Here is a 16,642-nt window from a genome sequence, read left to right on the forward strand (position 1 = left end):
TTAAAAAAACCTAGGATGAAAAGGTCTCCAAAAATAAAAACATGGATCAAGTCACAACATAATAAAATCAAGATGAAAACAGGGAGCAATCCATCCCTATGTTTCCTAGAGAATACTGTGCCACAACATCGCTGAAACTGTGACCAAACCCACAAATGCTACCCTCATGATCTGGTTTCCTGTAGGGGTGGGGAATCGTTTTACTGGCAATTTTGAAGTGTTTAAGTATTTAAACAGCCCAGCAGCATTTTCCTTTATATCCTCTTTTCTCCCTTTCACTTCAGTTCTCTGAATTATTTGTCCTTTACAGACTTTTTTTTTTTTAATGTTTATTTTATGGGGCACCTGGGTGGCTCAGTCAGTTAAGCTTCCGACTTCAGCTCAGGTCACAATCTCATGCTTCGTGGGTTCAAGCCCCGCGTCGGGCTCTGTGCTGACAGCTCTGAGCCTGGAGCCTGCTTCGGATTCTGTGTCTCCCTCTCTCTCTCTGCCCCTCCCCTACTCATGCACGTTCTCGTTCTCTCTCTCAAAAAATAAGTAGTAAAAAAAAAAAAAAAAAAAAAAGAATTTAAAATGTTTATTTTGAGAGAGAGAGAATGAATGGGGGAGGGACAGAGAGAGAGGGAGAGAGAGAGAATCCCAAGCAGGCTCCATGCTCCATGCAGAGCTGTATCCCATGACTGTGAGATCGTGACTTGAGCTGAAATCAAGTCGAAGACTTGACCAACTGAGCCACCCAGGCACCCCTGTCCTTTACAGACTTTAAAATTTCCTTTAGAATCTAAATGGAAGTCTATTAGTGAAGGTTGACCCATCAAAAATCAAATCCCATCTACAGGTTGATGGGGACAACATATCACCTCTGGTCTTATGGAAAGAGCAAGAGACCCATTCCAAGACTCCCTATCCCAATCTTTTAAAACTCATGATCTTATCTTTTCGTGTTTATTTTTGAGAGAGAGAGAGAGAGTGTGAGAGTGAGAGAGAGTGTGAGAGTGAGAGAGAGAGAGAGTGAGTGTCAGAGTGTGAGCGGGGGAGGAGCAGAAAGAGAGGGAGACACAGAATCCAAAGCAGGCTCCAGGCTCTGAGCTGTCAGCACAGAGCCTGATGTGGGGCTCGAACTCACGAGCAATGAAATCATGACCTGAACCAAAGTCAGACACTTAACCGACTGAGCCACCCAGGAGCCCCAAGATCGTATCGTTTTTAACAAACATTCACTGGAGGCACAGAGAGAAAAAAAATTACAATACACATCATTTCTGTGACTTCATTAGTTTCTTGGCTTCTGATCTTTTCCAACTGTTGAGTCCTGGCCAGTGAACAGGGTTAGGAAAAGCTATCTTGTGTCCGATATTAGAGCCCAAAGCTTCAATCACACGTAGTTCGTGCGGAGCCGAGCTCTGCCTACTCACTCCCATTCCCTGAACATCTCAACTTGCAGAGATGAGCGTGTAATGTTAATTCTGACTAGCATAGTAAATTCTTCTACAAAATTCTTAGGAAACGCTGCTACTTCTAAGTAATGGAGTTCTGTAATAGAAACCAGTCAAAATGTCAGAGTCTGAAAAAGCTTCCAACTGACCTAAATTTCATACGTTTTCTTCTCTCCTAACAGAGTAGTCAACAGAGCAACTAGCAAGAACATGCCCTCTGGAGCCATACTGCCTAGGTTCGAATCCCAAGTCTCCCTCTTACCGGGTGGGTATGTCATTTCAGTAACTTACTTAGACACTCGGTCTCAGCGTCCTCATCTAGAAAGTGGGCACAACAATAGTATCTTCCTCATAGGGCCATTGTGAGGAATAAACGATTTAGTACATGCAAATTGCTTAGAACGATGAATGAAGGCACTAAGTATTTGCTGTAATGAATGTGATAATACCCCTTTCCCATTAAATCAACCAATAGAAACTGTAATATTGAAAATATTTCCACATGTAACTACACCCAACTTGAAACAAGGGAACTCTGAAGAGTGGAAGACACTGCGGGAAGAGCTTAAAGAACGAACACAAAAGTAGCAGACCCCTAAAGCAATTGTGCTTCCTCTCTGTGGCCAAGCAGCACACGTACAGACAAAAACGTTAGTTCACAAGCAGAACGGTTTCCAGCTACAGGTGTTAGATTATATTCCACTTAAAAGCTCCTTATTTTTAGTTGTTGTTCCAGTCCTAAAGGCGCGGTGCATCTAGCACAGATGTTTCTGGGGCTTTCCATCATCCTGCACTCTAACAGTCAACACGTAACAAGCCTCGCATGGGTTTATCACGTGTAGGTGCGATGAGAAGCGCCCATCTCACGAGACGCAAACTTCATGAGGTAACTGTGCACACCTTGCTCAATAACAAGATGATGGGATCATTTTTAGGCATAACTTAATTATCTCTTACACCTTAGCTTCAAAGCTACACTACCAATGTCACCCTGAGAAAAACAACCGGCATACAAGGAGTCTCGGAGAGGGGTGAAATTTGTAACATGCACAATCTAAACACAGGTCTCAGGGCCCCAAACTTGAGCTCTTTGTCACCTCTGTCACGTCACCATCAAAACACAAGTGATCTGGGGCGCCTGGGTGGCTCAGTCGGTTAAGCGGCCAACTTCGGCTCAGGTCACAACCTCACGGTTTGCGAGTTCGAGCCCCGCGTCGGGCTCTGTGCCGACGGCTCGGAGCCTGGAGCCCGCTTCCGATTCGGTGTCTCCCTCTGTCTCTCTGCCCCTCCCCCACTCTCTCTCTCTCTCTCTCTCTCTCTCAAAAATAGACATTAAAAAATTTTCAAAAACCAAAACAAAACAGAAGTGAGCTGGTTAGTGGAGTGTTCTAATCAGCTCTGGACTGGTGAGGACCCAGCCGGAAGGACAGACGAGACGCCTCTCGGATTCACTGAAGGATCATGAGCCATCCAAGAAGGGCCTCAGCATTCACTATTTTTTCTTCGGGCTGCCACGGACCCCCACCCTCTCGTACACCCCCCCCTCCCCCGCCGCCATTCCAACACGCCATGCCATTCCATCCCAGGCCCGGAACTTCTCCGCAACCTCCTCCTCCTCCGCTGGGAGCTTTCCTTACCCAGGTGAGGGCACTCCTTCCCTGAAGCCCCCTCAAGCAGAGGGTGCTTACACGCCTCGGCCTCGGAAGCTGGTGGCACTTCTGACGCTTTATGCCTCTGATGCCACCTTAAAACGCTCCCCCGTGACACTCACATCATTCGGCTACACCGCCTTCTGCTTCTTCCCTCAGCGAGTCCACCGACCTCTCGGCCATGGCCCCCACGCTCCCAGGAGGTGAGCATTTGGCTTAAGGCATCCATCTTGGCCCCAGGGCTGCCATCATCCCGTCTTCACGACCATAACTCCGACCGCCAGATGCGTGGTCTCTCGGCCCCGTATTTCCCTGCCTCCCACAGTCCTATCGTCGGCCTCCCCCTCTCCCGGTTCACTCTCAGGTCTCTCTGCCCAAGAAACCCCAGGACGAGCACTCCACACGGCCTGTCACACAGCAGCTGCAGCAGCCTTCGAGCCTCACGAGCCTCTGAAGCCTCCTCACCCTCCACCTCCCGCCACCCTGACTCCGTTGCATCTCCCAGCTGGGGCGGACGTGGGCTCCAACGCATCATCTGCTCTAGTCAACAGTTAACTCTCTCCTCTTCTGTCATCTGATTAAAAGAACGGACCAACTCAAGAGCACCCCTCTCTCTAACCCTCCATCTAAAATGTGCTTTCAGCACGGAGTCGCTAACGGCCCCAATCCTGGGGGGCCTGGCCCTTCTGTAGTCACCCACAGGACTTGACTGCGCTACCCGGTAATTCCCCATTACTCCTTAGTCCATGTGGCTCCCAGAGGGTGAGTTGGGCCTTTCACTCTTGCATCCATACAGGCCAGCTCAAGACTCGGTGCACAGTGGTCACTAAATATTTTTGAACGAAGAAGTACAGTCAAATATATGCTTCGGAAGCGAAACTAAAGAGCAGACAAGCCAAAAAGCCGATTCTCATGAACAGCAACCGTTAGCAAAGTAAGATGCCAAACGAAACCAAAGCAATGTAAGAAATGACACATCAGGACACTGATTTATACAGAATTTCAAAACCTGTCTGGCGAAACACATCATAATACAAATGCGGGCTGCTTCAAACCCACAAATAATAATTTAAAAATCACAATCAGGGAGAAAGAGCAAAATCATTTCAACTTAATTTTTTTTTGTGTGTGTGTATGAAGAATAAACATTAACTCAAAAATAACCGATTTTACCAATTAAAAGGACAATTTACTGTAAAATCCTAATTCACAGGGTGAGGAAGAGAAGCAGCGAAATAAGGAAGTTAGAATGAATCCCCGCTTAAGTGCAGAAGATAAAATAAGTTAGAACTGTTTGTCCCCCTCAGTCTGGAAAACAAAGACCATCGATATTTCAGGCAAGAGATAATACACATGCGATACGATCACAGAAATCCAGGAAAAACTACCCAAGGAATCAGGTACGTCCTTTCCAAATTTAGGTCACAAACTTGCGCTTCCCAAATGCAACGCCTGCATTTGCACTCTCTACTCTAGAAAAGCGGAAAGAAAAAAAATCAATTCTAAAACCAGCATTGTTTTTCAGCATAGAAATGTTTTACCTGCATGAGTTTGGTGTCGTGTCCAGTATAAACAACTATGCCAAAGACCCACTGAGTGTTTCTAAGCTGTGTACCTCTTAATAAGATCTGGTCGGGCCCAAGGGGAACAGGGCTAAAAATAAGAAACAACATTTATATTTAATGATAGTGTGACACATGAGCATGAGCTTTTCCCTTAAACATTAACCCACAATTAGTCTATTAATTTGATTGTTCCTTTTAGTCAAATTTGAATTATTTCACTGAGACACAGGGGCAGTAAAGGTTACCAATGCCTTAATCTAAAAAAAAAAAAAAAAAAAAAGTGTCATCCTATCCATTTATCACCACGAGGAAAAAAATATAGATTGTTTTTCCTACAAAAATGTTAGAGGGAATCGTGTTCTCTTACAACCCAGTTATGAAACTCCACACCCAATAAGGAAATTGCTAAAATAACCAGAAGCTTATTCATTTGGAAAACCCAGTTTATTTTAGAGACTATTACAACAAAAAAGCAAAAGAGCTATAATATCAAATTTGTCAAGGATGACTTAATGGTTAAATAAGGGACTGGGTGATAATTTAGAAATTCAAAATGAAGATCTGGAACACAGAATGGTTCTGCATGCTAAATGAAAACCAAGAAAGCAGTCACAGCTGTCATAGTTATTTTGGGTTGATTCCCATGATCAGATCCTTCCCTTTGGGTCTGTTCAAAATGCAAAGGTGGGAAGCATGGATAAGGAGCACGCAGATTAAAGATGGGCAGAAGGGAGACACTGCGCATCAACGTAAGGACAAAAATGACTCTCTAACAATCAAACAAATGTCAAGAGGACAAAGACAAAAGAATACAGACAACAGAGCGTGAATATTCAAAAACAAAAAAAAAAAAAGGGTAATTGCTTTTCCTTCCACTCAACTTCATAAACACAAATGCTACTTAGAAGAATGCTAGCCAAAAAAACCCAAAAGGACGCTTCTCTAATAAACAGATTGGCTCTTATACCCCTCAATGCTTCTCTTCTGCTTTTCTGGACAATTTTATGCAGCCCAAACCGTCTCTCCTCCCTGGTAGGTAATACACACAGAAAAAACAGTCCATGCTGTTAACCTCATTTCAGACCCTCAGGCTGTTCTTCTTGACAAAAACCAGTTCTTTCCTTAAATTTAAGGGAAGGTTTATATGGACTGAAATTGTGTTTTGGGAAAAGCTCAGTCTCTCATATCTAAGCGAAACCTATAAAATCTCATTAAGATATTATGAAATCAAAAAACAAACTGATAGTTTCCAAAGCTCCATTTCAAACAAACAAACAACAACACAGAAACAAAAATAAAAACTAAGTGCAAAGTGAAAAGTGATACCTTTTCCCATCTACGTGCAAGTTTCCAGTGAAGTCATAGAGGTGGCGATTGGGTCCCTCACATTCTATGGTTCCAGATAACTTCATCAATACTTCCCTTGTTTGCATGTCAGCAGTGTGACTCAAACCCTAAAATGTTAAACCAAAAGAGGAACGTGAACACAATCTTCCAGGTTTAGGGACAGCATTCAGCAACCCCATTGGTAATCCAAAAGAAATAATGTATCAGCAAAAATGGAATAACTGGGGAGGCTAACAAATCAAACCACCGGTCCCTCAAGACAGACTCTACAGGCAGCCTTCGCTGTAGCAACCTAATGCAAAAGTTTCCAAAGATTTCAGTGAAGTACAAAGTTCAGATTCTACGACTGTGCTGGGAACATCCATGTTCAAGTAACCACGTACTCAAACACCTTACGGAGTGAACACTCTTTCAGTTCTATTGTAACACAAGTCATAAAAACAGAATAAAGCAGCCTTTTAATATAGTATTATATGAGTATCATATCTAGCACTTAGCAACTCTTCTTTAAACAGAAAAAAAAAAAAAAAAAAAAAAAAAAAAAAAAAAAAAAAACTACCTAAATCAAATACCTGAGGTAGAAAAGAAAAATACGTGGATGGAACTATCAAATTCAACTTTATGCAGCAGAAAATGTACATGTCAAATGCTTACAGCTTGTACTATATTAAAGACCACTTTTCATTCTAGAATGAAAACATATGGTAAGAGCAGTTTTAAGGCACAGAAATTTCATCCCTAATATATAACTCTCTAGAATTAAAGTCTCAGTTAAAACAATAGTGTAAAGTGAGGTACCCACACCTTGTCTACTCCATATCCCCATGTAGATGCTGCCCTTCCCACCACGTGACTCAACCTAGCTGACAGGATGTCTTTCCATCTGCACTAACAGGCAGAAATCTAGGACGTAAATTAAGGCAAGATACCCTTCGTGACTCATCCTTGGATGAAGCTCACTATTTTAATTTTGCTGTCGCTCTGAAGAGGTTCCCTTCAGAATAAAAGCCACATTCTTCCCAGGGATTCCTTTTTTATCTCTAGGAAAAGCACTGACTGGTACAGCAGACCAAATTGGCAATTGGGGGGGGGGGGGGGGGGGTCTCCGTAGCCGCACAAGTCTTAAAAGGTAACTTTACCTGACGAATTTTAAGGTTCGTCTCCCCATCCAGATTAGCTGTTTCAACGTAACACATCGCCTGAGGTTCACTATGAAGAGAGAAATTTCAAAAGCCAAAGGTTAGTAAGATCCCTTCCCCAAATTCCCAGCTCATAAAGTCTCTACTAGAAAGTGTGTCTGCTGACTGGCCCTTCAACCACTTCAGTAGTAACTGACCAGAAAGACCCTCCTCTTTGGGGCTCAACACCAATATCAAGTGGTCTGCCCAAGTATCCACCATTACGGGCCCCACATAATGGCTGCTTGACCTTAAGCAACAGAAATAACTCAAGAAGAATGAGAAGGGGATTGGTGGGTTGAGGGAAACACAAGATGTTCCGGCTAAGACCCAACTACTGTGTCCGGATGACCCTTAGGGTCTGAGACTCAGTCTGCTCCCGACCAAAAGAGCTACCCTAGGCATAGCCAGAACAAACACATCTCTTGAAGAACGTTACAGCCACCGTTCAGGAATCAAGACACAGGCTTGGCAAGCCTTCCCTGTGCCTTTTACTGTGTCAACAGGTAACTTTTTAATCCAAACACCTACTTTTAAGGACAGAACATATGAAGAAGAAGAAGCATAGAAGATACTGTATTCCTACTTCTAATCATAGTGGTTAAGAGAACGGAACCTGCAAGCCACTGGCTGAGTCCAAATCTCCTCTTGCTACATTGGTGGCGCGTATGGACTTAGAAGTTGTTCAATCTTTGTTTTCTCATGTAAATAGCAGGGACAGCAAGGGGGGATATTAAATGTGATGACAGACTCAGCGGACAGCTTAGCACAACGTACAGACTCAAACACTAGTGAGCAGCCTAGGAACACATGGTCAGCTGGGACAATCTCACATTAAAACCAGGTTTTCTGAGGGTTACGGTGAAAACTCACAGCCCAAACTGTCAAATGATCCACATTTCACTATTTCTGCCATTACTAATCAAGAGGGACAGACGTGAATCCTGCCTTATGTATTTGGTATTTATCCTCCTCTATAGGCCTAGGACTCTATCGTCACACCTTTTAGCTCGAGCAAGACAATTCACGCTAAGGCTTAAAATCCAGTATGTGATCAGGTCCAATAAAAGCAGCACTGGCTGTAGTCAGAGAAAATGCAAACGGTGTGAGTATCTAGGACTCCCCACAGTACACAAATACAGGAAGTTTTAGTCTCCTCATATAATTTAATCTTGAACTCATGAACAGAAGTTTACTCATATCCTAATTTTAGCATTCTTTCTCTGATACTCACTTTTATGTATTAAGCCAAGGAGAAGTCAAGGACTACACGGTCCGTGATTCAGGTCACGTAGGGATTGGTGATACCTTTCCAGCACGAAACTACGTGGAGAATGTGGCAATGGCATTTGGGTGGAAAGGGGGACAAAACGCGGAGAAATAGAGGGGCAACACTATCTGCAGTCGTGTCTATGCTGCGAAAACGGCCCAGATCTCTCAGCAGCTAGTAAAGGAGACCCTAGGTTCCACGGGAAGACTCCTGGCTGGACCCACAAGGAGACTGGTTCTCAGGTCTCAGAGATGCTGCAAGCTGGGTACCCTGAAGGAATCACTCCCCTGCTCTGGAATGTTTCCGGTGAATGACAAATAGCCCACAATAGCTAGGAGACTAAAATGAACCAATAAACATAAAAGAGTTTTGCAAAAGTACACGGGAATGAATAGGAGAAAGAAAACAGGATCAAGGCAGGAAAAAAAAAAAGAAAGAGCCAAATTACGAGTCACAGAAGAACAGGCGAGAGAGAGAGAGAGAGAGATGGAGGGAGGGAGGGAGGGGGGCTGGTGCCTTGGAGGGTGGAAGCAAAAAGGAGCCTTGTGATTCCCGCAGTCACCATTTAATGCTTTATTGTTCGTAACGTTTATTTCAAAAAACGTGCCCGTTAGCACAGCTGACCTGGAGGATAGCAGGACCATGTCTGCTGGAAGATACTGCCCATTGACGACCTTCACAATGTCTCCCACCGCCACCTAGAAAACCAGGGACAGGGTCAGAGGAGCATGAAAGGCAAGCACAAACAGTGACTAAGGTGGTTAAATATTTGAAGAAAACATTACTATATAATTATGCCCTGAAATTCAAGACACAGGCCCAAATTATTTTCCTTGACAAGAACGGAAGCAAAGTCTTTCACTACAAATGGTAATATGGCCTCTCTGCAGTGGATGCTGAATGAAAAAGAAAAACAAAACAAAAACAGAAAGGGAGAGTAAGGAAACACGGGTCAGAACAACTATCAAGGTCTCCTTTGCTCATGAGGATTCCATCCAGTTGCAAATTCCACCCCTGAACTCTACAACAATCCCATAGCTCTACACGGTAGTGGGGGGGTGGCTGAGTACAGCTCCAGAGCCAGCCTGAAGGCCGGGCTCAAATCCCCCGGCTGGACTCCTCACTGTCCCTATATGACTCCGAGCAAGCGATGTAAACCCCGTGTGCATCTGTGTATATCATGAGGTTCACGGCACATATTTCATGGGGTTATTTTAAGGAGCAATTGAGTTAACACAGATTTTCTCCATTTAACAAACAGGGAAACTGAGGCTCAAAGAGGAATCACGCGATCAACATCACACAGCAGCCAATGAGCGTTAGACCCCAGATTCAAAACCGTGCAACTGGCCCGTGGTCTGACTGCAAGGCAATACTAAATTCACCCACGAACAGGGCACCTGAAAGGTCCCCTGGAAACATACCACATACAACGGGGAAGATTTGTATAGCCTCACTTGCCAAAAAAAAAAAAAAAAAAAAAAAAAAAAAAAACAAACAAAAACAAAGTCATAGCCAAAGTCAGAGACCATTTTAAGAAACAGACTCCGCTGGACAGAAGACCCCAAGGTAAGGAAAGAGGCCCTAATCTGCCAACCGTGAACACCATGGCCAAGGGTTTGGAAATCCTTTAAATAACGTCACAGAAGCACCCAGGTAGGTAGAGTCTGGGCTTTCAAGTCAGGCCGACCTAGGTTCAAATCTGAGACTCACAGACACTAGACAATCTTGGCAAAGCCCTTCACCTCTCCGAGCCCCAGCGTCTTCACTTACAAAATGGGGAAAGACCTCGGGGCGCCTGGGCGGCTCAGTCGGTTAAGCGTCCGACCACAGCTCAGGTCATGGTCTCGCGGTTTGTGAGTTCGAGCCCGGAGTCAGGCTCTGGGCTGATAGCTCAGAGTCTGGACCCTGCTTTAGATTCTGTGTCTCCCTCTCTCTGCCCCTCCCCTGCTCACTCTCTCTCAAAAATAAATAATTTTTTTTTTTTTAACTGGGGAAAGACCAACCTTAACCTGGGAGGGCTGATGCAATGACTAAGGACGTATATGCAAGCACTCGGCATGAAACAGGCATGTGCCGAGTGCCAGTCTCTACCAGCAGGAGTGACACCAAACGAACACTGGGAGTGTCAAAGTCAGAGATGCCACGATTCTCTGACAGCACGGGAACAAAGGCCGCTCTCAGCACACATTAACAAATTCAAAACTCAAAATGGGCACCAGGTCTTGCTTCTTGTTCTAACACACATTTCTGTTCTCTCGGAAATCAGGAACTTCAAACGGAGTAGTTATGAAAGTGATGCTTATGAAAGAGTGCTGGATCTTGCAGGCTGGGAGAATGCCCCTGGCAGGTGCCTGTATCTAACTTTCTAGTAGGAGAAGGAAGGTCTGCTAAACAGGTGTCCTGCCAGTGCTCTGTATCACTCACCAAAGCGTGTGAAGTAAGGAACCGCGCTCGATATAGGGAATGGTGGTAAAAGTTAAATTCCAGAACCACTGTATATCAACCTATCGGCAAAGGGCGGGCACCGAAGTATACCCCGTATTCCATGATAAAGAATATCAGGGGCGCCTGGGTGGCTCAGTCGGTTGAGCGTCCGACTTCGGCTCAGGTCACGATCTCGTGGTGAGTTTGAGCCACGCATCGGGCTCTGTGCCGACAGCTCGGAGCCTGGAGCCTGCTTTGGATTCTGTGTCTCCTTCTCTCTCTGCCCCTCCCCGGCTCACGCTTTGTCTCACTCTGTTTCTCAAAAATAAATGTAAAAAAAAATTTTTTTTAAAAAGAATATCAAAGAACAGAGGCTATAGAGCTATCGCGACAACCATCGGTTCAAAGGCAAGGAATGCTTATGAAAATTGAAAATGGTTTTAAATGTAAACGTATGTTATGTGAAGAGTTTAACTGCATAGAAAAAAAAAATCAGAAGCAGCACTTAGTTAAAAATGAGAAAGGAAACCTGGTCATGTTTTCATAAGAAAAAGGCAGTGGCATTTTTGTGAACCCGGTGGGAGGACAGGGGAATTAGGGCCCCCCCATCTTAGTTATTTCCATACAGAGGCATCTGTAGCCCACTGACAAAGTACTAAGAAGTTTCATGTGCATGAAAAACGACTTAGCTGGAAACGTGTTTGAAAATGGTTTTCTATTTGGTGTTCTTATGCCTGGTTGTCTCCCGCGCATGTGACACTACCCAGAATGAGAATTAACGCGAGACAGAGCCCCCCCCCTCTGAACCCCTGAATCCACTCTAGCCTCAGGGGGTTTCTCAAGTCTCTGATTTTTGAGGGACAAGCTCAAAGGTCTCCTCAAGTCAACCAAAGCTCTCGAGAGGCACAGAAGAGCTTTCACTATTCAGCCACAGCCCGGGGACTTGCCGACCCCGGCTTTACCGTTCCAGGTGGGAGTTTCATGGCTCTGGGAAGCTTAAAGATCGCTTCCCCTGTCTTCTCCCCTATTCTCAATCTTGCTCTGAGCCACCGTGTAGATGTGCCCGCCTTTCCCACCCACCCACCTCCGTCTGTCCTGAAGAGCATTTCCCTCTCCAAACAGTTACCTCCCGTTCATCCTTCGCAAGAACACCAGCGCATCCCGTGAGAGAAGCCTCCGCTCCTCTGAACTGCTGGACTAGTAGTCCCTCCCGTATGTTCCCCAAGCCCGCCCCTACACGGAGCTCAGTACGTGCACTGCATTCTATTCAGCTGCCTGCCGCTCCCACTACCCGTGGGGGTGCTGGGGCAGGAGTCTGGACCCGCCGCAGCGGCCTCACCTGGGAACTTGTTACAAATGCAAATTCGAGGGCCCTGTGGAAATTCAGAATCAGACATTTTCTTAAGACTGCAGCCCGGGCAGCAGTCAGCGTTAGGGCAGCTGGGATGCCCCACACCAAGTGGGGCTGAGAACCACTGTAGGCAGTTTCTCAAGGGCAGGGGCCATGCCGTACTGTAATTTGCCTCCCCAGCGCCTAACACAGTCTCTAGTACGTGCTAAGAGCTCCATTTAAACAAGCACAAGTGTTTTAAATGAAATTTAAAAATGTATGTGGCAAAGCATAGAAGAGTTATTCGGTTTGGGATTTTTTTCTAACTTCAAATGTGTGTGTGGGAAACAGTAGCAAGCTTTAGGGGTCAGTGGGGCCATCCCCTCCTGGACCCGGAATTCAGAGATCATCACTCCACTTTCTACTGTTTCGAGTAGTGTAAACATCCCAAATCCAGTTCATGGCTATCTGGGGCGGGGGAAGAGGCGGGGGCGGGCAATAGGAATCTTAGAGAAACAGAGGCCATTCCTAAGTGCAGTGGAAATCCCACCCCTCAACAGCACTGGGAGCATTTCTAACCTGTGAAGTCAAAAATTTCAAACCACTTGACCAAGAATCACAGACTTCCAAGTAAGAGGGAGGTCGATTAGTATTTGCAATACAGGATTTCTAGGTTGCTACCAAGGTTAAAGTGTTATCACAAAACACTATAAAGGGACTTAATAGGTCTCTTGGAACAAAATAAAAAAAAAAAAACTAAACTGAGGGCTACAGGCACTATATCACAGACATTTTGCAAAGTAAAAAATTCTAGAGGCATTTTTTAAAAAAAGGGTTTTTTTTAATGTTTATTCAGTTTTGAGAGAGAGAGAGAGAGAGAGAGAGAGAGAGCACGAGTTGGGGAGGGGCAGAGAGAGAGAGAGAGAGAGAGAGGGAGACACAGAATCCAAAGCAGGCTCCAGGCTCCGAGCCGTCAGCACAGAGCCCGACGTGGGGCTTGAACACACAAACCGTGAGGTCATGACCTGAGCCAAGTCTGCTGCTTAACCCACTGAGCCCACCAGGCGCCCCTAGAGGCATTTTTAAACACTGCTTATTAAATGTGTAACAGCAGAAACTATCGTTAAGTTAGCCCTCTAAAACGCAGTTTCCTTTTGAAATCATGTTAATCAGCTTCAAATTCTGAAGTCATGAGAGTCACCCCCAAAAGTATCTTATGACCACTAAGATGGTCCAGGTAAAACAGAGGCTCACTTCAAAAGCTAATTTTATCAGGTGCAAGATACCCAGATGGCACAGCGTATTTCTTCTAGGTTTTCTATTCATCACCATGAACTGCCAAGAAACGCTCACCAGCCCCAAACCCTCCCAACCTCAGGTTTCTAGGGACACGGAGGCAAACCTTGTCAGTATCGTCAAGTTAAGACTTGGGTCGTGCCACCCAACCTCAGGACTGAAACAACACTGGTCTCCAACCCCCACTCCATCTATTTATGTTCTACAGTCAATCTTAAACCCAAAACTCTTCCCACCAAAGATGTTAGAAGCGAGACTCTCCGAAGTTAGAAAATCTTTAAAAAACTGGTTTTAGGTTAGGAGAACAGAGACCAGGGAGAAGGTCTCTTGGATTGGAGTCAGAAGCTAGAGACTGCTTTGATATTCTAGAAATATCCATCGGGAGCAATGAATTTCACAACTGAACTGACACCGTGGGTACTTTCCAGAAGACGGCGGGGAACAGAGTTAACAAGGAGCAGTTCTAAGTAAACCTCATGGGAAGCTCCACAATGTAAAACTTCCATGGGAAAGGACTGATGTCTTAACCTGAACTTTATCTACTGCAATCAATACTATCAATTGATTCTAAGTCCCCAAGCCAGTACTTTCCGGCGTATCTTTAAAATTCGTTTTTACCTCTTTCCACATAACGGTATGCCACATACCATTCCTTAACACTGAAAAAGAAAAAAAAAAATGTTTCAATCAACATCGGTTGATATAATCAAAATAAAACCAGCTTTCCAAAATCTAAAACGCTCCTTTTACAATTCCACTTGTTACTTCCAACATGATCATATCGTTAGACATAAAGGTATATATACCACAGCACTCCCCAAAATGGAGCCCAAATCTGTGTCCCATATGTAGAAGAATGTGTACACATAAATATAGATATATGCATATAAGTTAAATCTAGTCCTGTTTATCCCAGGAGAAAAATATCACCCTGTTGTTACGAGATTTAAAAACACACATACACACACACACACAACCCCACAGATCTAATGTTCTAGAAATCAATAGAGTAAAAGAGAGAGGTAGGGCGCAATTACAAATCAAGGATGTGAATTCTTGGACATAAAATATGTCTAGCTCCTGAAAATTACCACCTTTTTGAAAATACACCAATTCTGTTCAAATCTTAAGAGCCAGGACTCACTTTTGTTGGACTGGTTTGTAATTTTGCTCTTAAAAATGTTTTATAGATCACTTCCCTCGACTTATCTCGGTACCATTAGCTACTAATTTAAAATGCCTTAAATGCAGGTCTTAGGTTTTCCAGTGGAAAAAGTGACTCAGCCTGGTGTCTTACCTATCGTTTTCTTTTTGTTAACTGCATTGTCTGCCTTATGCCGCTTCTGTTACAAGAAAGAAAAGAACGTTCTTAGATTCACAAGTTCCAAATGAATAATTGAAACAACAAACAATAGATCAGGAAAGAAACAGGACCCGAGGAAACCGACTGGCAGCAACATTAATGCTATAAAATTCAGCTCGGTGGTTTGTGACCCAGCGTCGCTTGAATTCAGTAGATAAATGTAGCAAATGTGGATGCAGGTGTAAACCATGACCTTTTGGCTCCAACAAGGAGCGAGCACTCTGAAGTATGAAACTTCTCACTCCTTGTCTGTTTTAGGCTCGACTAAAAAATTACTCAGGATGATAAACCCAACAACAACCGAATTCATTTTATTGGTAAAGTACTTCAGGCACAAAGTACGTTTCCTTTGATTTGTATTCCATTTATTTGTTTCCCTATTCCCAGAAAAATGTACATGTGTGTGTGAGTGTATGTGTGTGTGAGAAGGAGAGACCCACACACACTGCTGGGGGTGGGGGTGGGGGTGGGAGGAAGGGAGAGAGAGTGAGAGAGAGAAATGGGTTGAGGGAGTGAGGAGTGGAGAGGAAGAGAAAGACTATGCAGACAAGACCACAGGTGGAGAGAGAAAAGGGGAGAAAGCATGAATACGGCTGTAGCCAATGAACTTGGAAATACACGGAGATTAATATGAGGAAAAGACTCATAAAATTACCTCAGCCACAGCCAGCCCAATGCTGCAATAGTAGGCAGCAATATAATCCTTTCAGGGCCCAAATTAACAAGCTCTAAAGCAGGACACAAGGAACATTAGTGATGAAAATCAAAGAGGGGCCTCAGAGCTAACATTAGAAAATAGAGTTTGAACTACTTCTGTGCCATTGGATTTAAGACACTGTGTGTCCACGTTCCCTCCCCAAAAACACCATCGTGGGCCTTGACAGGCTAGTTAAGCTATCGACCAGTTTCCTGTCTTCAACAAAAAACCCAAAGCAACAGATAAGTTATAAGCTATATAACTTATACAACATTTTTATTGTATGAAAGCAAAAACTTACAAAATCTTCTACAATCTCTTTGATGCCTGCGATTGTTAAAATAATGATCAATGGCACCAGGGTGGTATATCTTCCTGTTGGAGATACATCTGGAATTTGCTGTAAGACAAGAGACCAAAAGAGGGAAGCTGACAAAATTAAAATTTTTAAATGAAAATCCTCTCTATGTAAAAGAAAATAGGACACTCACCACTCTTTGAAGTTCTGTTCCACTTGTTAAACCAAAATGATTACATTTTAAAAACTAAGTACATGTTTTACGTATTTTAAGAATTTTATCCAACATTGCTATGTGTTTAGAACAGAAAGGGGGTTAAAAGTATAACCCTAGGGCCATTTTTCAAGGCGTCTTTTTAGTAACTGCCACTGTCCTCCCAGCAATATCTAGATAAGTCTCCCTTCATGCAAAGATCATGTTTCTTCATGGAAAAATGATTGGATAAGGGGACAAATTACATCCAAGCATCATGACACTTTTTCAGTTACGTGACCTTTGAGCAAAGTCTCTTTTTGCATGTAGTTAGCATTATGAATTTTAAATAACTTTTTTAAAAACATTACCTGTAATAAGGCAATGAAGAGGAAGAAGGCGTTAGCAGCTCTTCTAATCTGCTCATACAAGAATCGAGGTAGAAACGTCAACACGCTGTACTTGGCCGTACTGAAAGGACAAAGAAAAATGATAGCGTCGGTTACAAACCTAAGTTCTAAAAAGCAAGAAGATGAAGTTTCAAGAATTTTACAAGTGGTTTTAAAAATAAAGTATTTCAAACTTCAGGACAA

At 43.9% G+C, this 16,642-nt stretch overlaps 1 protein-coding gene across 4 annotated transcripts in view; it reads right to left on the reverse strand.

Annotated features, from left to right (window-relative positions):
- Positions 1-16,642, reverse strand: part of ATP8A2 (ATPase phospholipid transporting 8A2) — a 598,035-nt gene that overhangs the window by 442,101 nt on the left and 139,292 nt on the right. For all 4 annotated transcript variants that reach the window (XM_078445879.2, XM_078445975.2, XM_078445933.2 and 1 more), the window contains exons 3-10: positions 16,421-16,520; positions 15,860-15,958; positions 14,796-14,841; positions 14,117-14,157; positions 9,070-9,143; positions 7,137-7,206; positions 5,977-6,104; positions 4,627-4,738 (exon numbers count right to left, since the gene is read on the reverse strand). In XM_078445879.2, coding sequence (XP_078302005.2) covers positions 4,627-4,738; positions 5,977-6,104; positions 7,137-7,206; positions 9,070-9,143; positions 14,117-14,157; positions 14,796-14,841; positions 15,860-15,958; positions 16,421-16,520 — 670 coding nt within the window. The remainder of the gene's footprint in view (positions 1-4,626; positions 4,739-5,976; positions 6,105-7,136; positions 7,207-9,069; positions 9,144-14,116; positions 14,158-14,795; positions 14,842-15,859; positions 15,959-16,420; positions 16,521-16,642) is intronic.

This window comes from Panthera onca, chromosome A1 (assembly GCF_046562875.1).
Source record: "Panthera onca isolate mPanOnc1 chromosome A1, mPanOnc1 haplotype 2, whole genome shotgun sequence".
Taxonomy (NCBI): Eukaryota; Metazoa; Chordata; class Mammalia; order Carnivora; family Felidae; genus Panthera; species Panthera onca.